Source organism: Periophthalmus magnuspinnatus, chromosome 15, assembly GCF_009829125.3.
Source record: "Periophthalmus magnuspinnatus isolate fPerMag1 chromosome 15, fPerMag1.2.pri, whole genome shotgun sequence".
NCBI lineage: Eukaryota > Metazoa > Chordata > Actinopteri > Gobiiformes > Gobiidae > Periophthalmus > Periophthalmus magnuspinnatus.
Window position 1 is genome coordinate 13828540 of NC_047140.1, and position 22818 is coordinate 13851357.

Below are 22818 nucleotides of genomic sequence, written 5' to 3' on the forward strand. Positions count from 1 at the left end.
GAGAGGGTCAGATTAAGCAGAAGATGCAGAGTAGAGGGTCCGGTGCAGCAGAGGATGCAGAGAAGAGAGAGAGATTGAGCAGAAGATGCAGGGGAGAGGGTCCGGTGCAGCAGAGGATGCACAATATTAAAATCACCATTAGATATTCTTCCAAATTGTTATAATACAGATTTTTATTTTCACTTAATCTTAGTTCTTCAATTTCCTTTTCCTGAATCAATAAAACCGCAAACATAGACATGAGGGTTAAAGGTCTCTCACACTTCCTGGTCCCGTGGGCTCATCAGGTGGGTCCCAGTGGGGCTAGAACGCAACACATTTATCTTAGTCCAAACACAGCATCGATCCAGAGCAGAAGAGAGGGAGCTTTAACAGGGAGCTCTTGTGATTAAAGTGGACCTATTATCCAAAATAGATTATTTTTTTAGAGTCTTATATGCTATGTTATATTTGTTTCTCATTTCTTCTCATTTACCCTCTCATAGTTGCATTTAGAGTGATTCATGCATGTTTGAGTAATATTTATACTCTTGTTTTCATAAGCCTTCCCAATCATAGCATGTACAAACTATGACATGTTTACAGGCCTGACCAAACAATGGCTTTTAACCAAACAAACCTGTGCACATTAAACCGCCTTGTGTGAATGCAGCATCATGATCTGTATATGTGTAAATAGTACATGGATGTGGTGACTGAGATCGAAGGGGACTATAGTTTTACTTATTGATTGACCTCATGAATGATTGCATTAATATACATTGTATTTTATTGGCATGTACACCATTTATGACATCAGCCTGTCCAGGGACCTTCTTATCGGTGATGTACGTAGGATTTGGTAGCGTCACGTGTAAAAAACCTGCTACTCGCTAATGTGATCTGTAGCTATCCATAGGAAGGACCGACAGCTTTGCCAGCTCTTTGACAGCTTTCATTAGGCACTGCAATTTTTCTCTCTTCATAGTGGCTTTTCACGGTAGACGGTACACTATCAAACAGCAGGAATGTAGACAGCATCTCGTGGTGGTATGTGAGAGTACAACAGGGCCAACACTAATTAGTATTGTGAAGGAAATGCTCTTTGAACCTCCTGTCCTGGTATTAGATGGATATCGGGTTTAGTCTCTGACAGCGAGGATAAGGTTCACACTCAATCTTTGTAAGTCCGTGTGATCAGTCCTGTCCATCATCTGTCAGATCAGAGCCTCATTTGTCATATTTATCCTGATTTCTATTACCAGTGTTATGGAGTTATTGATGAGCAGCTCTTGAGGTTAAAAATAAGTCCCATGTGTGCTAATGCATCTAATTGGAAAGCGTTTTATCCTTCATGAACCAGGAAGTGCCTTGTTAGCATGCTAGTTGCTGTTAGCATTACAGTCATGGCAAAAAAATTAAACGAAACAAAAAAAAACAACTCCACACTGGTCTTTGAAAGTTGTGAAAAGTGCTTATAAACTCATCGCAGTGAATAATTAGGAAGCTCTGAATGCATAAGGTAAAAGAGGAATAACTTCAAACCATTTAAAATGTTTTGTTTTTCACATATTTTAAGACTTTTAGCTGTGGAGATGAAACACAAGACACACTATTGCGTCCAAGAGAGGGTACAAAATGAGATTATACATTGAGCGCAACTTAAAATGGAAATAACATTGTGAAACGCACTGATCTTGTGGCATTTTGATCTTGTGGTGCAAGATCTAAATGTTGCTGGTGTTCAGTGTGTTAACCATGATGTTTATCCTCATGAGAAACCTGCAAAAACAACCTGAAAATCTCTGTCCTCCACTTTTTTTTCCTCCTCTCTCTCTTTTCTTCTTTTCCCTGTTTTCTTTCTCTCGTTTAGGGCTGGAGGTCTACGTACTCCTCTCTCTCTCCCTATCCTATTTCTTCCCCTCGATCTCTCCACTCCTTCCCTCCCTCCCTTGCTCCCTCTCTTCCTCTCCTCTCTCCATCTCCCTCTCTACCCCTCCCCTCTCTATCTCCTTCTTTTCCTCTCCTCTCTCGCTCTCTTCTGCTGCTCTCCCTACCTCTCTTCCTTTCCCCTCTTCCTCTCTCTCCATCTCCCTCTCTTTCTCTCCCCTCTCTTCCTGTCTCTCCATCTCCCTCTCTTCCTCTCCTCTCTCTCCCTCTCTTCCTTGCCTCTCTCTTTCCCTCTCCCCCTCCCTCTTGCCTCCCTCTCTATTGCTATCTTTGTATCGCTCTATCTCTCTTGTTTTCCCTGTTTTCTTTCTCTCGTTTAGGGCTGGAGGTCTATGTACTCCTCTCTTCTCCCCTCTCTGTCCTTCCCTCGATCTCCCCTCTCCCGCCCTCTCTTCCTCTCCCTCCCCCTCTTCCTCTCCTCTTTTTTCCTCGCTTTCATCTCTCTGTCTTCCTCTAGTCTCCGCTCCCTCTCTTCCTCTCCTCTCATCCTCTCTTCATCTCCCTCTCTTCCTCTACTCTCTCTTTCCCTCTCCCCCTGTCCTATCTCCTACCCTCTCGCCTCCCTCTTTCTCTTTCTCTCTATTCGTTCTATCACTCTTGTTTTCCTTGTTTCTTCCTCTCATCTGGGGCTGGAGCTCTCTGTGCATTCCTGTGCTCTGTGGGGGGTGTTTACATTTGGGAACATGGTCACCGAGTTCACAAGAGAAGAGAGAGGAGGGAGAGGAGAGAGGAGGGAGAGAGGAGAGAAGAGAGAGAGGAGAAAGAGAGGAGAAAGAGAGGAGAGAGAGGAGGGAGAGAAGAGAGAGAGGAGAGAGAGAGGAGAGAGGAAGGAGAGAGGTGGGAGAGAGGAGAGAGGAGAGAGGAGGGAGAGAGGAGAGAAGAGAGAGGAGGGAGAGAGAGGAGGGAGAGAAGAGAGAGAGGAGAGAGAGAGGAGAGAGGTGGGAGAGAGGAAAGAGGAGGGAGAGAGTACGGAGAGAGTTAAGAGACATAGGGCTGTAATATGAATCACAATCTAATCGAAAATCACAATTTGACTGGGCGCAATCTGCAAAACACAAAGTCTGCCATTTTTGAAGTACCATCATTTTCTCCACAAACAACCAAATCTCCTGTCTTATTCTGCATAAAAATCTGCTAACCCTGTAGTTTCTATCTGTACAAACATGTTCTGAAATGTGATTGTATTATTTTGCCAGCTCATATTTCAGTCTTTTTGTCAATTCCTCTGGACGTGTTTAAAATGTAAACTTTGAACAGTTTATATTACAACATAACTCACAAATCTAATTGCAATGCTTATCAGAAAAATTCCCAATTAGATATTTTACCAAATTGTTCAGCCCGATGAGAATGATGGATAAAGGAGAGAGGTATAGAGAGATATAGTTTCAGTATTATCATTTATCATCACATTTCAAACTGTGTTATTTTGACAGGCCTATGTAACATTTACAGATGAGAGCAGCTAAAATCAATATTGTTTAAGTGGAGTATTATGCAAAATCATTTTTTTAGCTCTGTACCATATTATAACATTGTTCTCCCTTCAAAAATATGACTTAAGAGGTTTTAAATGTCATCCATGCATGTTTGAGTAATTTAGCAATCTCTCCCAGGCCCTATTTTAACCCTTTTTACCGTCAGCTGTAAGATTCTGTACAAAGCTCCGCCCACAAACATATGTCACTCATGCTCCCACACGACAATTCCCCAAAAATGTACAAAAGCAGGATACAAACAGTACGCTACAACTTCACAAACTTGATGTGATGTGCAGTACTTTCATTAGCGGGATGTACGCTGATTGTGTTGTGATAACGCTCTGAAGGGGGAGTGACTTATCGCAGGGAGCATAGAGCGTCAAAAAACAAAATGAAACTTATAAAACATGTTAATACGTTGTTTTTGGTGAACATACCATTTTCAAAACAATAAAAGCTAACATGGTGATCTAAATATGTTATATGTTAGCAGTTATAGAAGCAAAAAAGCATTTTTTGTTGTAATATTTATTGCTAGGTTATGTAATATAGATAAATCACATTTAAAGCTATACTGTAGAACATCCCAGGCAACATAATGGCATGACTATGGACCAGTGCGGGACAGTAGAGGACAGGACTTGGATAATACCAGACTAAATCATATTATTATTGTCTGAATGTTCTTAATGTGTGTCCAGCTGTTTCTGCTCTGTCCTTAAATGTTCCATAATGTGGCATTAGCTTTAATGTTAGCGCCGATAAAGGAACAGTGTGTTGATGTCAGGGTTTACATTAGAATAAAAAGGCATTATCTTTAACACGGGGATCGGGCCATCTGTTATAAGGGCTTGTGCTATAGAAATACACCGAATTCAACAATATACTGCTGTGTCGTGTCACCGGGGTTACGCTAATCTGAGGGAGAGCTCCAGATCAGGGCATTAATTTATGGACAGTCATATAATGTAATGGATTTAATATTTTAATCTGTCTTCTCTTGATCTTTTCTGCTCTTCCAAATTGCTGTCATGGTACGTTCAGATGGCTGGTTGTTATGGTTGTGGTTGTCATCAGGTCAGCAGGAGAAGTACACTGCAGGAAGAGAGGACAAGTTATGGAAAAGAACATGCTTAAAAGGCAGTAAATAGACCATTTATACTGCAAGCAAGGGCTTTTCAGTTCAACTTAAATCAACATTATGTAACTTTTTAACCAGAAAACAGACTAAAATAAAAGCTTGTTTGGTTTCTTTTGTTTTGTTTGTGTTTATTACAACAAAAAAGTATAAAAAGCATGTGTCCTTACTGTGAGCGGGCTTAAACTCCATAAAACTGACTACTATATATTTGACCTGGAGTCGGGCCCTCTCCTGATTACTTCCATAGCTATAATCTTTCACACTATAAAACATATAGCATATCTATCTCCATGGAAAAAGTATGGCTTTAACTTACTATTTCCATAAAATCATGCAGGTGATGTGCCACCTCCAGAAAGTTACATACTGTATCTTTAACATTGTATAGTCACGTTAATTAGAAAAAAGTTTTTAAAGTAAATTTTGAATCTTTTAAGGTATAACATGCAACACAAAATCATCAAAAAAAATCTGAACTTCAAGCTGATCATTATGTTAGGTCAACAGTTTGATCCAGATATAATTAAAATGTGATAAACTGCTCAGACTTACTTAATAACTTATTCAACTGAGCAATTAAACGGACGACCCTCACCTAACGTATTTTTAAATGTATAATTTAATAATGCTACACTTTATGCATTCAGAGCATCCTAATTCTTCATCACAGTGAGTTTATAAGCACTTTTCACAACTTTCAGAGACCAGAATAGAGGTTTGATAATAAAAACACTTTATAATTATATGCAGACAGTGCGGCCTTATTTTACCTTAGAAGCTGCTTATACAGTATATGTGTCCTGTAGGAAGACAAATTGTCCTTTATTACATCTGGTACATCCCCTTTTACAGTCCTATGTCTTTTCCAGTGTGTGAGTCCGTCCGCCACATGTGGATACGCTGCTTCCTGGATCTCTCTGGATAAAGTGGAAATTGAGATTGAGCCTCTCCTGACGCTTGACCTTTGACCAGTATTCTGTTTTGACCCTTAAAGCTGTAATCCAGACGCTTCCTCTGCACAGAATACATCTGCCAAACAATGAACTCGCAAACCCTCAGAGATGTCACATTTTACTGTTAGGATTATTGTGAGAAGAAACATATTATTATTCACAATTACTGACCCCATTAGACAGTGAGGCTGACCACAGTGATATCATTCTTTACTTCGATTCACAGCGTCTGACCACTGTCGCTCTAGTCAAATCACACTTGAATGAGTGTATGCTATTTACATTTAGGGTTTAGGATCATAGACTGTATAAAGAAGTGGACTACGTGAGCGTGGCGTCGGCTCTAGTCAAATGACGCTCATCGAGGCTAGCAGGTATAAGGGCGAATTTGGAGCGGAGTTTCATATTTGGAATCACGAACGCAAGTATCATAGCAACTAAACAGTCAATCTGGAGCAAGGCTATTGAAGGTAACGCCCCTTCCCGTCCGCACCGCTGGTTTAGAAAGGAGCCGGCGCTTAGCAACCAATCAAACCTGTTTCTAACACTAGCGGGCAAAGAAGGAACACCTGATCTGACTGTTATTAATGTTTATATCTTGATTTACAGACACAAATGCGAAATAAAAACATCTACACCAGGTTCATGTAGAGCGGGTCAATACGAACATGTTAAGACTAAAATGACGAGCCTGTCAGGAGCAGTTATAGAGAGAGGGGTGACAATTTTTCAATGTAAAGTGAGTCAATGGAGCTAGAAGCACGCAAATTAGCACTTCCTATTAGCTATGTCCATTCATATATACAGCCTGTGGTATAGATTAAATGCCTTATTTTTGTTTATAATACTCTCAATTATTATTTTTTAGTTCTTCACTTTGAGTAAATTATGACCTGAAGTGTCACGGTTATCTTAATAATGTTGATAAACTTGAGACAGCTATTTAGGAAGACTGAAATCTGAAATGATAAACTTATACAAGAATCCAACACGTTTTAGAACATGTTTGTAGTGGTCTAAACTACAGAGTTAGAAGCTTTTACACAGAGTAAGACCCTGCAGAAGCACAAGGAAATTTGGTTATCTGTAAAAGCCTGTGTTGCCTATAACATTTGTCTAACTGCGGCCATCCAAATTGTGATTTTGACACAGGATGGAAAGCCATTTTGTTTTGTAGTAGTAGTGGTAGTGGTAGTTGTTTTTGTGGTAGTTGTAGTAGTAGTCGTTGCAGTAGTTAAAGCAGCAGTTGTAGTTGTTGTAGTAATAATAGTAGTGGTAGAAGTGATAGTAGCAGTGGTGGTAGTAGTAGTTCTAGTTGTAGGTGGCAGTAGTAGAACTGAGTGTGAGTGAGTGACAGCTGCTGCTCGGTCCATCTGTGTCTGACCTGATCTGATGAGGGACAAGACCCAAACCACAACATTATGTAATGACATGGAATTATGTAAGGGTGAGGGGGGAGAGGGAAGAGCAGAACTGGGTTATATGACCAAAAAAAAAAAAAAAAAAAAAAAAAAGGTCATAATCAATTAGATGGTTATTGAGAATGGTATTCAATATTCATTTCCTGAACATAAACAACAGACAGACTTTAAATAATTACAATTTAACACAAAATTCTCTTGTGTCTTCTTCAGTCCACATGTTTATACTGACAGAGGTTTAGCTCTAGACCTCTTCATTAAAAACTCCCAAGCTGATCACTGGCCATTAAAAATGACTGATGACGATTAGAATACAATTCATTAAAGAAAGAGGGAAGAAGAGAAAGAGAAAAAGAGAAATCCTCGAGTCCTCTGACCCAGTGTTCCTCACACATCCAGGGTGAGACTCATGACTCTGGATTAGACATTACAGAGAGGGTGAAAAAGAGTGAGAGAAAGAGAGAGAATGAGGGAAAGTGAGAGAGGGAGCTGTTCTTTTGTTATAAAAGTGATTCATGAGGAGGTATTCTCATTTCGATGCAATTCAGAATAATTCAAATAATCAACCACTGAAGTTATTATTGTAACTATAGACCCCTGCCTTCAACGAGATATCTAAACTTGATCCACAAATGTTGTGGTTTGTTTGTCTGGCGTATATGTGTATATGTATTATATAGAGCTGAGACGTGCATCTGTCCTGTGTCGTGTGAAACCTGAAATCCTTCTGTCATAAACATAATGTCAGCTCTTATCCAGCGTCTGATTCTAATGTCACTGATCTGAGCTTAAGCTGCACAATATTTCACATGCAACGCACATTCAACAACTGTAAACACTATTGTGTGTGTGTGTGTGTGTGTGTGTGTGTGTGTGCGCGCACCAGGAAATGTTTGGAAAGAGAAGTTCATATTTAGATATTTCTTTCATGGGCATTATACAAAAAAAAAGATTAAACTTTCTTTTTTCTGTTATTGATCCATCACAATTTTCTATTCAATTTGACAAATAATAAAATAGCTTTAAATATTAAAAGGGGCTGTATCTGAATTTCTTATGTTATTGAACAAATTTGTCTTTCCCCAGCACATGTAAAATTCTAGGCAAAACATCTTTACCCCCTCTCTCTCTGTACTTCCTCTCTTTTTTTGGACCTCCACATCTCTCTCAAAAGACAGGGAGCTTTTCTCTACCCCCCCTACAGTGTCCCTACTACTGTGTCCCCTTCCTCATATTTCTGTGTTCCTCCTCTCTCCCTTCTTTCTCTCAGCTGTGTACACCCCCATCGCTCCCTCTATTCTCTCCGTCTCTCCCTCTCTCTCTCGCTCCCCTCTATACCTCTGCTTTCACTCTCCCCCTCTCCCTCTTTCTTCTCTCTCTCCTCTCTCTCTCCCTCCTCTCCTGTCCTCCCTGCCCACCCATCCCTCCTCTTTTCTCTCTGAAGTGTCCAGCTCTGATCGGTGACTCACTTCAGTCTGAATGTCACTGCACTTGCGCTGCACAGATATAAATAGATATAAAGGGTTAAAGAGCGGGTATCATGCTAAATCTTTTCTACATCAGGAGTTTTCTCTTATAAAAAAACATGCCTAAGGTTTTAAATGTCATCCATGCCAGTATTTTAGTGATCTCACTCAACAATTCGACATGACAGTTCTCCAGAAATATACAAAAACATGATACCAAACTGTATACAACAACTTCACAAATCTGATGGGAAGTGCAATAGTTTCATTAGCAAGATGCATTCTTACTGTGAGCGGGGTCAATTCTACAGGTGGCGTTTCCTTCGTCTTTGCGTTTCACCATGGACTTTACATACTGTGGAACATTCAAGATGAAGCAATAACATCTCCATGGAGACGAACATGGCAGACCCTCCATCAGAAAAGACTCGAAAGTGTTATGAAGAGTCTAACTTGCTTCTGTTGTGTCCACAGCGATCCATGAGTTCCCCACAGACTACTTCACCAACAGAGAGAGGGTGGAGGGAGCGGTGGGGCTGCACGTGCTCTGTGTGAGTAACACTTTACCTTTTTTATGTGATATTTAGATAACTATTACAAGTGTCAATCATGATTTTACTTTTTCTTCATTGTAAGTCACAGTATTGTAGGGCTGCAAGATTAACCGAAATCACGCTTTCAATGGAAGCAATTCGCAAATCACAAAGGCGACAATTTACCATAGTTTCCTCCAAAACAACAAAATCTCCAGTCTTATGTTGTATAAAAAAACTGTTGACCCCATAGCCTCGAAATTCAGACTGATATCTCTCTGTATTTTTTAATACAGATTGATCAGTCTGGTCCCCACGCCCTCCATTGCATCTCAGGCCCAGCCAAACATGATTGTGCCATCAGATTCAATACGCACGTGAAACAAAGGAGCTTATTGGTCACTTATGATTTACAAATAAAATCTAATTCATCTCACCTCAGATTAACAGAGTTTAGTACTTTGCTCATTGATTCTGCCGCCATAAGCCATGTTTTTCAGCCCCCTGCGATTTTCTTTTTTCTTCTCCAATACAGATTTACCCTGCGTGTCCCTAATTGTCTAATCCACCTGTCAATCACGCCCACTTGTAGTCAGGGAGATTCACCAGTGACCAGACTCACATCTTTGTAAAGTAATGAAGACGTGTGTATTCTGGATCACAGGCAACTCATTTTTCCAACAATTGCAACTAAGTACAGAGCTTTCAAGTTAACGGCTCCCATTTACCTTTAGTTTAGTAGAGATTGCCAACTCCAGTGCTGAAATCATCATCCATTCTAGTGAAGGTGTGTGGGGTTTAAAAACCACAGTGGAGCACTTCCTGTATTACCACATGACATCACAAGGTGGAACAGAATGTTTTCTGTTTGAGAGAAGAATTCAGCCTAAATTTGCAGGGTTTGTGTGTTAAACATGTGTGAATGAAACAAAACACAACTCCAGGTCTGTTTGTGATGAGGAAAGATTATAACATATATCAAAAATATCTTTAATATGGACTCTTTCCAAAGCTGCTAATGTAAACATTGTCTTGTCGTTGTCCAAATAAGCTATCCCATATGCACACAGAGGGATATTAGCTGAATGGTGTAGCTTTTAGGTTAGCGGTGGTGCATTAGCCTCATGCTAATCCTCTGGCAGCAGATGTTAGGCCTAAAACATTTCCCATCTGCCGCATCTGCCTCTGCTAGGCTAATGTGCGCTCATCAGCTAATAAAGTCTGAATCCACAGGCTGGGGTTTAGCCTGTTAAGGTTTATCTGATTTCAGTGGTGGAGGGTAATGAAGTACAATTAGGAAAGTTTTGTACTTGAGTAAAATCTTTAGGTATCTGTATTTTACTTAAAGGGTCTATATTAAGCTGTTTTCTGTTCTATGTTATAATATTGTTTCCTCATCACAAACATACTTGAACACACAGGTATCTGTACTTTATACTCCACTACATTTTTTTAACTGGGCTGAAAAGTAAAAGTTTTTTTGTTTTTTTGTTTTTTTAACAATACGTGTGTAAAGTACATTTTTAAATGGGTACTGAAAGACTTTTGGTCAATTCGATTTTTTCATGTGATACTTTTACTTTTAACCTCGGTATCTGTACTTAACTAAATTGAGTGCTTCATCCACCACTGTCTGATTTGTAGGATATAAATGGGAAAAAGTTGTTATAAATGTTGTTATAAGGGTTAGCACAGTTTTTAATGACTGGTCTCTTTGGCTGTGGGCCTTTAGTCGTTTAATTGATTAATCATTAAACTTATCATTCAATACATGATAGATGGAATTATTATTTTTTGGGGTCAATATTTATCATGGGGACATTTTTTTCCACTAGTGGGGAACATTTTTGTTATTTTTCTGTACTTTGATAAGATTTGAATGAGTTAGCTGAAGATTTGTTGTTCTTTGTTATTTGTATGTAAAAAGGCAAATTAAACTCATGTTTCACAAGTTCAGTCTGTTTTTATATACATTATTTCCTAGTACTTTAATCACATAAATGGTAGTGAAGTGAGATACATAGAAATATGTAGTTTTGAGAACTTTTGCCACGCCCATTTTTAGTCAACTAATCAGCAGGACATGTCTTTAGTCCACCAAGAATTTCTTTGTGTCAGTTTAACCTCACATAAAAGTTGCTTGGACCAGCTCCACAGTACGGCATTAAACGTATATAACTAGCATTAATTTCATATATATTGTGTTTATTGTTAAAGCACCTTGAAACTTTTACCAGATTTGTAGTGATTGATTAAATAATTTGATTCATTTCTTATCCTCTGTTTTCATATTTCATCAAAGAGGGAAGAAACCATATATACATCCCACACTTTACGTTTCTAATGTGTAAAAAGTGAAATATGGACGCTGATATTGTTCTGTATATGTGTTAAAATGACTGTTCTCTTGTACGTTCTGTTTTTATGTTCAGGCTGTGTACATGTTCTACGCTCTGGCGCTGGTTTGTGATGATTACTTTGTGCCGTCACTGGAGAAAATCTGTGAGGTGAGACCCACTGAACACACAAATATATCACACATTATACTGCAGTAATACCTTCATATTATTATATTTACACCAATATTTATTTAGTTCTATAACTGTTGTCATTTCTCTCTCTCCCTTCTTCTTTCTCCACTTTCCACTCTCTCTTCCCTTCTTTCTCCTCTGTCTCTCAACCTTCTCTCTCAATCTCCCCCTCCTTCTCTCCTCCTCCTACTTCCTCAATCTCCCTCTCTGTCTCTCAGCGTCTTCATCTGAGTGAGGACGTTGCTGGAGCGACCTTCATGGCTGCAGGAAGTTCAGCCCCAGAACTCTTCACCTCTGTCATCGGTGAGATTCAAAAGATCTGGACCAAATCCTAAGACTCAGGACTAAACCAGGAACTCAACCAGGGACTAAACCAGGGACTAAACCAAGGACCAAACCAGGACCAAACCAGGACTAAACCAGGACTAAACCAGGACTAAACCAGGGACTAAACCAGGGACTAAACCAGGGACTAAACCAAGGACCAAACCAGGACCAAACCAGGACTAAACCAGGGACTAAACCGGGGACAAAACCAGGGACTAAACCAGGGACTAAACCAGGACTAAACCAGGGACTAAACCGGGGACAAAACCAGGGACTAAACCAGGGACTAAAGCAGTGTTATCTCCCTGTATGTTTTACAGGAGTGTTCATCACTAAAGGAGACGTGGGAGTGGGGACGATTGTTGGATCTGCGGTTTTTAACATCCTCGTCATCATCGGAGTCTGCGGCATCTTCGCTGTCCAGGTAAACCACAGCTATATACACTTTAATCACACACTGTATATGTGTTCCAGGCAAAGTTGATAATCCAGGTATTCTAACTTTCTGACAGATAAAGTAAATTTGAGGTGACAGACATAACAATATTAAAGTTTGGAGTATATTGAATAGGAATTACATCATTTTGGTCATTTCATTATTTTTTAGCTCTTACGATTGTGTTTTAACCTGAATAATCACTTATCACCGATAATGACCAGAATTAGGCGAGAGTAAAAATGATTTAAAATGGATTTATTGGTACAATAAATAGCATCTGATTATATTGACTAGGAGAATACTAAAAATATATATTATTTTTGGCACTTCTACCCTCCTCTAATCCCGCCCTGATCTCCTGTGATATAATTTGTCCAGGTGAAGTTTAGTCCAAATAATCTGGTGTGGGCCAAAGTCAGGTTGAAATTTACTGTCCTGTGATTTAATCTGTGTTTTTAATCCCAAAGATGAGCGAAAGAGAGCACATTACGTCATCTGCACCTTGTTACTCAAATGGTGGATTTCAGATTCTATAATGTCATGATGTCATACTTACAGACAGGAGCAAGTGCCTGAATGCCCTATTGATTACATTGTACTTTGACATAAAATATTCAAAATGTAAAGTCACAAATGATGAACCTGTATTTTAATAATATTAATTTTAGCTGCACCCCATCTGTATTAAATAACATTGGCCTGTAGAATGTTGTAATCTGAAACCCAGCAATACAATATTCATATAAGCATGAGCTTTAATATTTCTTTTCACTACCAACACTCACCACATTCATACTCAGCAATGTGTGTACAGTAGAGTCTAGAGTCAGTGCTGCTCCACTGTAACACCTGGTATTCCCAGCGGTCTCCCTTCCAAGCACTAACCGGGCTCCATCCTGCTTAGCTTCAGAGGTTACACAGGGTTCTTTGTTGACCTGTGTCTCTCTTGTCTCCTACAGACGATCCGTTTGTCCTGTTGGCCTCTGCTCAGAGACTCCACCTACTACACTCTGTCCATCTCTGCTCTCATTGTGGTAATGTACTCTCTGATAGAGGAGGGAATAATATTTATTTTATTTTATTACGAAATTACGTATGCAACATGTAATTTTGTTTATATGATTAAATTTAAAAAAAAGAAAAATCCCTGTCATATTACCCAGCCCCACTTCTGCCCTTTTGAATGATTAAATATTGATTTGAATTTGTTAATTGCTATGACGATGATCCTCGATTGAAACCCGTGATTAGGCCATGATTATTAAAGAGCTCTACAGTGGAGTAAGTATTCATTTACTCCATACACTGTGGTGGTAAACTACTATTGTAGCCACAGCTGCCCTGGGGTAGACTGACAGAGGTGAGGCTGCCAATCTGGCTATTGGCCACTCCCACCAAAAAGACAAGCACCACTTTCATACTAGGCAAGGAGGGTGTGTCTTGCCTAAGGACACAACAACAGAACTTGGTCTGAGAATTAATCTTCCAACTTCCAGATTGGGGCACCACTGCTCTAACCACTGACCGAGTCACTGCCGTCCCAAAAATGTTAAAACCAATGAAGATTTTAAGATGTTAAATACTGAACTTAGTGTTTTATGTAATTTGACACTATTGAGTTGTTCCATGGTTCTTTTGTATACATTTTAATATTGTTTATGCTGAAGTATCTCTATGGACGTTTGGCATCTGCCAGTAACATAAAGTTTCTGACATTTGATTCTGAGCTCTATTTTATTCTCTGTATAAACCTTTGCTCTGACATAATAATGCTTGTTCTGTTTTTGTTTCATTCCCACAGTTCATATACGATGAAAAGGTGGTTTGGTGAGTTCAATGATTATGATGCTTGTGTCCCTCTGTGTTAAACTTGTTTTCTCATCTAAATACTTAATATTTTTAGGTGGGAAGCACTCACACTGATCCTCATGTACTTTGTCTACATTTTAATCATGAAGTGAGTAAACACATTTATAAAGAGTTACTTTGGGTGGTTGAATATTTTGCCCATGTTTATAATTGTTGTATTTTCCAGATGTAATTCCTACGTGGTTCGTTTTTTGGAGCGAAGGAAAAAGAACTCGTCGGCTCTGAGAAACGGAGCGGCCAATAGCACAGAGCAGGAGGACGGAGAGGCGACAGCTGTGCTGCTCAAGAAAGGTCAGAGGGCAAATCTAATACTGATATTTTAATTTAGTAATCATTTACAGTAAAACATGCTATAAAAAGAGTTGAAGGTGCTTTATGTAACTTTTCCATAAGTTTTGTACTATTCTGTGGAAAATTCCACCCAAAGCAATAAGCCAAAAAATCAAACTTTTGTTATATCCAGATGAGAGAAAAGCATGGAGATCTTTCCCTCCACCAATGCACAATGTGCTTCCCTCTGCACATTTTTCACAAAATAGTCTGAAATAGGCTGAAGTACATCTGTCACCATCACCATGTTTGTTTTGGTTTATTTGAGTATGTCACCTTTGACTCCACCCAAACTACAATGTTGCTCTGTGATTGGTCTGAACCACTGGAGGTCAGGTCCAATCATAACAGTGGGAGCTGGGCCAGATGGATTTTTTGGAGTTTGTGAACTCACAAATATCACAAGAATTCATGTGGCTGGCAGGTGACATTAAAGGTGCTGTGTCTGATTTTTACTGTCTTAAAACGGGAAAGACAGAACTAGTTCATTTTATATGGTTTGCACTCCATAGTTTTTCCTCACTTAACTTATGCATTCTGAGCATCCTAATTATTCTCCATGAGTGACTCTATAAGTGCTTTTCACAACTCTCAGAGACAACAATTGGCATGCTAGCAGCACTGATTATCAGACAATACAACGCTTTATAATTAGATGCAGACAACACGCAGGAGATTTATTTTGACCTTACAATACAATATGTCTGTGCTGGGGAAAGACAACTTTTGCTTAAATACATAAAGTACAGGACCTTTTAACGCACTTATTCTTCTGGTCACTGTGGTTCTTCCAGCAAATCACCAGAGAAAGACATCTGTGCTGATGGTGGATGAGCTGCTGAGCGCGTATCCTCACCAACTCTCCTTCTCTGAGGCCGGGATGAGAATCATGATCACCAGTCACTTTAGTCCAAGAACCAGGCTCACTATGGCCTCAAGAATGCTAATAAATGAGGTACTGATCCAGGACTGAATCAGCACTGAAGCAGGACTGAACCAGGACTGAACCAGGACTGGACCAGGACTGGACCAGGAAATTGAACCTGGACTGAACCTGGGCCAGGACTGGACCAGGGCTAGGACTGGACCAGGGCTAACCCCTCCTCTCTCCCACAGAGGCAGCGTCTGATCAGCTCCAGGACTCTCACAAATGGGGATTCAGATGTGGTGGGGGTGAAAGCCGGACTCCGGAAGAACGCAGAGAACGGCCTGACGTCAGCCGCAGGGGGAGGGGCCGATCGCTGTGATGACCACGAAACGGGAAATGACACAGAGAATGAGGACAACGACAACAACGAAAACGATGAAGATGAGGAAGAGGAGGAGGGAGAGGGGCCCTTTGTGCCCTTCCAGTGTCCAGGTAAAACCAGGACTAAAACAGGACTGAAACAGAGTTAAATCAGGACCTAACCAGGACTAGACCAGGACTGAAACAGAGTTAAACCAGACTTAGCCAGGTCCAAACCAAGACTAGACCAGAACTGAAACAGGGCTAAACTAGGACTAAACCTCAGATCTTAACTTGAACTAAATCAAGTCCAAACCAAATGTAACTCAGGGATACAATCATCAACTAATACAGGACTAGACCAGGACTAGACCAGGACTAGACCAGGACTAGACCAGGACTAGACCAGGACTAGACCAGGACTAGACCAGGACTAGACCAGGACTAGACCAGGACTACCAGCTGAGCTCTAAGGACCAGTTTATTCCTTCTATAAAGATATCCTCTCACTCATTTGCAGATGAATGGTTTTATATCAACTCTGTTTTCAGGTGGAGTGTTGAATAAGTTTAAGTGGCTTTTGGCCTGGCCCCTCAGCCTGATCTTCTACTTCACTATCCCAAACTGCTCTACTCCGCGCTGGGAGAACTACTTCATGTTCTCCTTCCTCTCCTCCACCATGTGGATCGCAGGGCTCTCCTACATCATGGTCTGGATGGTGAGTGTGGAACACAAAGTGTGTATGACAGGTTTATTTTGTATTTTTGACCAAAATTGTGTTTGTTTTCATACCCAAAAAAATAATCTACTACAATAAATTATTGGAAAACCAAATAAACCTCATATGACGCTTTTCTAATTGATGCTTCCTTTGGTGGGATAGGAACTGTGGAAAATATACTGTACTATACTGTAGTTTAACATATGTAGAGCTGGTTGTCTGACATCCAGAATACACACTTCACAATATTTTATGAAAATGTGAGTCTGGTCATTGGTGAATCTCCCAGAGCTCAGATGGGTGTGATTGACAGGTGGAATAATCAATCAGGGACACGCATGCGTCACTGAAGTAAACTAATCTGATTGGACAGTCATGTTTGAGTCTGGCTCGAGACGGGATGGAGAGTGTGGGGGGATCAAACTGATAAAAAATACATTTTTATCATATTGATCAATTTCATTCTATTTGTACTTTAAAGAAAAGATATTGAAGAGCATTTTTAAACAATGCAAATGTTTAAATCATTACCGTATAACACAAAAATGTTCAAATTTCTTCCTCCTCTGCTCCAAACCATATGCTTTTACTAACATTAAAAATACCAAATTATTGATTACTGACCATTACGAAATGATCTCGATTAAAAATGTATTAATGGCACAGTCTTCGTCAAGTGGCAGTTTGTGAAGAAAAGTTGAGAGAAAGAAAATTATAGGAAGTAACGCCGTGTCCTATTTCATCAATCTCTTGCTCTCTTCTTTTTCTTCTTAGTATTCTTTCTCTCTCTCTCTCTCTTACTTTATTCCTGTATATTTTGATAATTATTGTCCTTGTCTCATATCTTATCTTCACCTGTACATGTGTATACATTTCCAGGTGACAGTGATCGGTTTCACTCTGGGCATCCCGGACGTGATCATGGGCATCACGTTCCTGGCAGCGGGCACCAGTGTCCCAGACTGCATGGCCAGCCTCATCGTCGCTCGCCAGGGTCAGTACACTCAGTACAGTACACGTTATAACCATTATCCACAACAGGAGACATGTTTTTAGGGGACATAAGACTCAGAGGTAGGGCTTAAAGGTGTTGCACAGTATTTTACATTTTAACTTGTAATGATTTTAACCATTTTTACAGAGTTTAGTTTTGGTATTTCACAGTTTACATTTTACAAATAATAAGTACAGGTATATTTAATTCAATCATAACATTATATATCAATTTGTGTTTAAAAGTGTGCCATGTGCATTTGTCTCCATGAAAATGGTCTGAAATTGCTTTGACTGGAACGTTCCACAGTAACTTGTCTATATTGCGTGTTTGTACTGTTTCAGAAATACCTAAAACCACATACATCCTGTGAACATGTTTGCCCTCCACAGATCTGACCTGTAACTTGTCCTTGCTGTACTTGATGAATATACTTTTTATGCTACACTGTGAAACATTCCAGGCAAAGCAATATTATCAGTTTTATATGATATCAGGCTAAAAACTACTTAGAATTAATAGAGTTTTCATGATCAATTGCATTTAAACTTACAAAGTTTCCCGGGTGTGATAAGCCCCCTACTATGTAAAATAATCGTTTTGTTACTTGTCTCATGATATTTGTGTGTTCCAGGTATGGGGGACATGGCGGTGTCTAACTCTATTGGCAGTAACGTGTTTGACATCCTGGTGGGTCTGGGTCTGCCCTGGGCCATCAAGACTATAGCCATCAACTACGGATCAGATGTGAGTGAAGAGGTTGTGGGTTAGACTCCTGATCTCTCTGAGTAGTAGAGTATGCATGCTCTCCTTGTGTTACTGTGGCAGAGTGGTTATCCTGTCTCCTCCTCTCAGTAAGGAGGTTGTGGGTTAAACTCCTGATCTCTCTAAGTGGAGTGTTTTGTTTAAATGTTGCAACTCTCTTATCTATCAGAGCAGCACATTTGTTTATGGGGAAAATATTGACACTAATCTGCATAAACCAAATATTAGTATCTCAACCGCACACAATGCAGATAATAATCCTTTTTACAGCAAACGGGGAAGATCTGTATGATTATTATATGCATTTTTAAACTAAATAATAAAAGTTGACATATGCAAAATCAACTTAACCATGATGTAATGGTTTTCCACTATTAATGGTGCTGTACTTGATCTGCGTATACAATATATCTGTACTGGGGCAAGACACATTTGCTCAAATACATGGGAAAAATCTGGTACAGTACCTTTGATTACTATCCATACCAAATACAAGTTATTTTACTTCATGCAGTCTTTCACTGTATACCCCTAAATCAGTGCCTTTTAGACTTTTTAAACCAAGTAGCATGAAAGAAAAGATGTGGCTTTCTGAATACCTCCAGATCTAAAAAAAGGTCTATAACAGGATTGTCGCAGGTCTGATCTAGGGCTGTCTAAGTATCACCTGAAGGAGATCATGTACCACAGCTTGAGAAACACTGCTCTAAAATATAACACCTCTTTCTATTGAGTGTAGCTGTTAAAACACTGCCTAAATGACATCTTTGTTGAACTAAACTAATGATTTGACATTTGAGGTCCAGGAGAAAATGACTAAATCCATATCTCGGTGCTCAGCCTGCGTCAGTCCTCTGTTTAAACGCATCAGTCATTTGTGCTGCTGAAGAGACAGAGGGACAGAAGGACCCTCCCCCCGTGTCAACGCGAGGACGGCTCTCAACACACAGCAAAAAAACTCACAAGATTAGTTCAAATTTGAGTAGTTTGGGCTATGATTAGTCATTAGTCATTAGATCACAAAATAAATGTTTAAATAATGATCTAAACTCTGCTACGATGTTTAAAAATGTGTTGTCAAAAACTAGACATCCAGACACTACTCGATACTAAGATTGGTATCAAAACTAGATACTCATCTGAAGTATCAATACTGAAAAAACTGGTACTATAACCACTATATATTTATCTACAGCCACTATCAGAAACACATTATATGGAAATGTAACACATTAATTTAGTTCTAAAAAAAAAATGTTTTATTTTCCAAAAATAGCTGTGGCAAATTTTACATTACATTATTATTGTTCTTTTCAATCATTTGCTTTTGTTTTCACCATAATAATGCTATTATTGTCTCCTCAGATCAAGCTGAACAGTAAAGGCCTGATCTTCTCTGTGGGACTCCTGCTGGCCTCAGTCTTCATGACAGTGAGTTTGACGTCTGTATTTCACTGGTTTAGAGAAAGTCTGAGTTCTTATATATGCATATCTTCAAAATAAAGTTTCACTGATGTAGATCGGTTGGGCTGATATTTGCACTTTTTAGTGATTCAACCTTAAATGTTCAACAGAGTGAAATGCTGCCTAAAGAACATGCATAAGACATCAAATATAGGATGCAAGAAATATACACTGATGTAGAAAAAAGACAAATAACTTCACTAAATATTTCTTTCTTTATATTTTAGATTCAAATTCCTCGAAGTATCCACCCTTTGCTTTGTTGACCGTGCTGTAAACCCTCAGCTTTCTGTCACGATGAAGTCTCCTGAAATAGTTTTCACTTCACATCTGTGCCGTGTCAGGGTCAAGAAATGTCAAAAGTGCAAAGCAGTGATCAAAGCAAAGGGTCGATATTTTAAAAAATGTAAATAGGTGTGGATTTAAATTTTTTTTATTACTACATTTCCATTGTGCTTTTCATAGTTTGGTGTCTTCAGCGATAATCTACAATGTAAACAGTCAAGAGAAAACATGAAGTTTTAAGCATCACTCTGTGGTTCATTATGTCTCATTTTGTAGGTGTTGGGGGTCCATCTGAACAAGTGGACTCTGGACCGGCGTTTGGGTCTGATGTGTTTGATGCTTTACTCTGTCTTCCTCTGCATCTCCTGCCTCATTGAATACAACATCTTCACCTTTGTCAATCTGCCCACCTGCCGCGAAGACGAGTGAAAAGAGAACTACAAATGAAAACTACTAAACACTACAGGAAGTCCACATACATCCTACAGTGCAATACTGAGAGGGAAGGAGCTACTACTGCTACGATGACTTTTAATTTGAAAATCCCTCACTTCACACAGAGGAAGTGTGGAGAGGGGACATAGTGGTGATTTACACAAGCTGCTAAGTTTAATTTTGAAAGGAATTTAAGCAATGATTACAAATGGTTACTGTAAGGCTCTAGTGCACATTTAATGACAATGCAAAGGAACGCACGAGATTACAATACACTACCAACAGAGTCGATATTTTATTAGATCTTATATTAGATTTAAAGGAGCTGTACCTGATTTTTACTTCTTCAAAACATGAAAAAAGTTCATTTGAAATGGTTATTTCTCAATGCATTCAGAGAATCCTCATTATTCACCATGATGAGTTTATAAGCACTTTTCACAACTAGAGGCCAGAGCGGAGTTTTCCTGTCAGGTTGATGCTAACAACAGCTATCATGCTAATGCGCACTTCCTGACTCTGACAATAAAATGCTTCATAATTAGACACAGACAGTCCACAGCAGATTTATTTTGACCTCGAAAGCTGCTTATACAATATATCTGTACTGGGGCCAAACAAATCTTGCTCAAATACATGGAAAAGTCAGGTACAGGGCCTTTAACCCAACATAGATTGAGCTATTTGAACTTTCACCTTTATCGTATCACACACTCTGATAAGCTAAACTAGCATTATTTAAATTGTAAATTAATGTGCAAAGGTCCTATATTATGCATTAACAGCTTAAAATAAATATATCAATAATCAATATATGAAAAACAATTAAAAGTAATTCATACTAAAGGAGAAGTGAAACAGTGTAAGTAAGGCTAACAGCAATAGCTGCTCTCTTCACTGGTTAAAATGAGTCTGGTAAAGGTGTATGGACTTAAAAAGCACCGAGAAGCACTGGAACACCACCTGATGACCTCACAAGTGTGAGTGTGTTGAGTCCTGGAGAGGGACACAGAAAATCATTCAACCATAACAACTCAAGTTAAAGTAGGTTTTGCATATTATAGGACTTTTAAAATGATATTTTGTTTATTAAAATTAGACCAACATACACACACATTACATTATTGATCTCAAACCTTATTTTTACGACAAAGGACATACTAGTTTCACCATTACAAATATCAAACATAGCTTCTATAGGTTTAGATTCTGAAACGGTGAGAGGTGGGTCGAGTAGCCTAAAACTGTACTCAAGTAAGTGTAAAGTAAAAAGTATTTACGAAAACTACTATTCAAGTAAAAGTAGTTCAAGTAAAAATAACTGTCTAGTAATGAACACAGTCTGGTATTTTGAAAGGATAAACCACAAAAATGAGGAAAACGGCAACATACCTGAAGGAGCGGAGCGGTTACACTGTCAAATATTTTACTCATGTAGGAGTAATCGAATGAGGGTTTTTATTAACAAAGGCTTGAGTAAATGTAACCGAGTACTGCCCACCTCTTTATAAAGTGTGTAAGCTGACGATAGTATTATGAGCTCTGCCATTAGCCAAGTTAGCTTTAGCATATGTTGCTGCATGCTAACAATAGATTAGCACTGATCTCCTCTAGACTCCGTGGCAGTATTAGCAGCGATTTACTGTAACTTCACTCTTTAATCTTGTACATTTTTGAACCAGGGTCTAGACTTCCACTGCCACTTTTTATTCAGATATTTTTTATATAATTTATTTATTGTTTTTGATATCATTTCAAATTTCCAAACCAGGGCATTATACAAGTAACTGTCACTAGCGCCACAGCTGTAGCGTCTATGTTTTTCTATGGAAAAAGTTAGCTTTATAGACATAGATATTTTATTTGTACATAGCATTGTAAATATGACCGAGATGTCCTATTTATTATTTATTGAGTCATGTCATGCGCACATTACTTTACTCTGATTGGCGCCCTCTGCAGGATTTGACCAGCGTTACGGGACCTGTCGGGGACTTTTTGACAAGCACAAACTCTCTTGATGTCATTGGAGTTGAATGATGCACTGCGAAGCCGATTACGAGGAGTTTTCCTGGTAAAATGACGCCACTTTTTAAAAATACTGACTTTTTTCTTGCTTGGACAATTCCTCTTTTCGAAGACCAAATACTGATTTTAAATGTGGTACTATTTAAAACTTAAAAGCAGGTATTTTTAGTGTGGTAGTTTGTTAATGTTAGATAAGATGCATTATTAGGCATCAGGACTTTGGGAATCTTGACATTTTAGGGTTGAAACTGTTTTTAGTTTGGGATTCAATGCATTTTGTACAAATTCAAATGTCTCTAGCTCTGTCCACGTTTGTTGCCGTGGTGATAGTTTTAGAGCATGTGAAATGTGGCGTGTGAGTCCTCTGGGTTTTTTAAATCGACAACATTTCAAAACGGCACCTTCTCTCTGCTTTTGGCTGTGTTTATACTCAACGACAAATGGGAAATTTCACACCATGTTTCTGACTTTCATAATA

The 22818-nt window shown here is 39.1% G+C and overlaps 1 protein-coding gene across 1 annotated transcript in view; it reads left to right on the forward strand.

The window, feature by feature from the left end:
• slc24a3 (solute carrier family 24 member 3) overlaps positions 1-20436 on the forward strand; it is a 58683-nt gene extending 38247 nt beyond the window's left edge. Inside the window, exons 5-19 of the mRNA XM_055227476.1 lie at positions 8866-8942; positions 11357-11431; positions 11674-11758; positions 12103-12206; positions 13181-13255; positions 14023-14048; positions 14125-14178; positions 14257-14381; positions 15215-15375; positions 15537-15780; positions 16200-16366; positions 17249-17363; positions 17998-18110; positions 19494-19559; positions 20154-20436. Of these exons, the coding sequence (XP_055083451.1) occupies positions 8866-8942; positions 11357-11431; positions 11674-11758; positions 12103-12206; positions 13181-13255; positions 14023-14048; positions 14125-14178; positions 14257-14381; positions 15215-15375; positions 15537-15780; positions 16200-16366; positions 17249-17363; positions 17998-18110; positions 19494-19559; positions 20154-20306 (1640 nt within the window). The 3' untranslated portion in view covers positions 20307-20436. The remainder of the gene's footprint in view (positions 1-8865; positions 8943-11356; positions 11432-11673; positions 11759-12102; positions 12207-13180; positions 13256-14022; positions 14049-14124; positions 14179-14256; positions 14382-15214; positions 15376-15536; positions 15781-16199; positions 16367-17248; positions 17364-17997; positions 18111-19493; positions 19560-20153) is intronic.
• The last annotated feature ends 2382 nt before the right edge of the window (positions 20437-22818 follow it).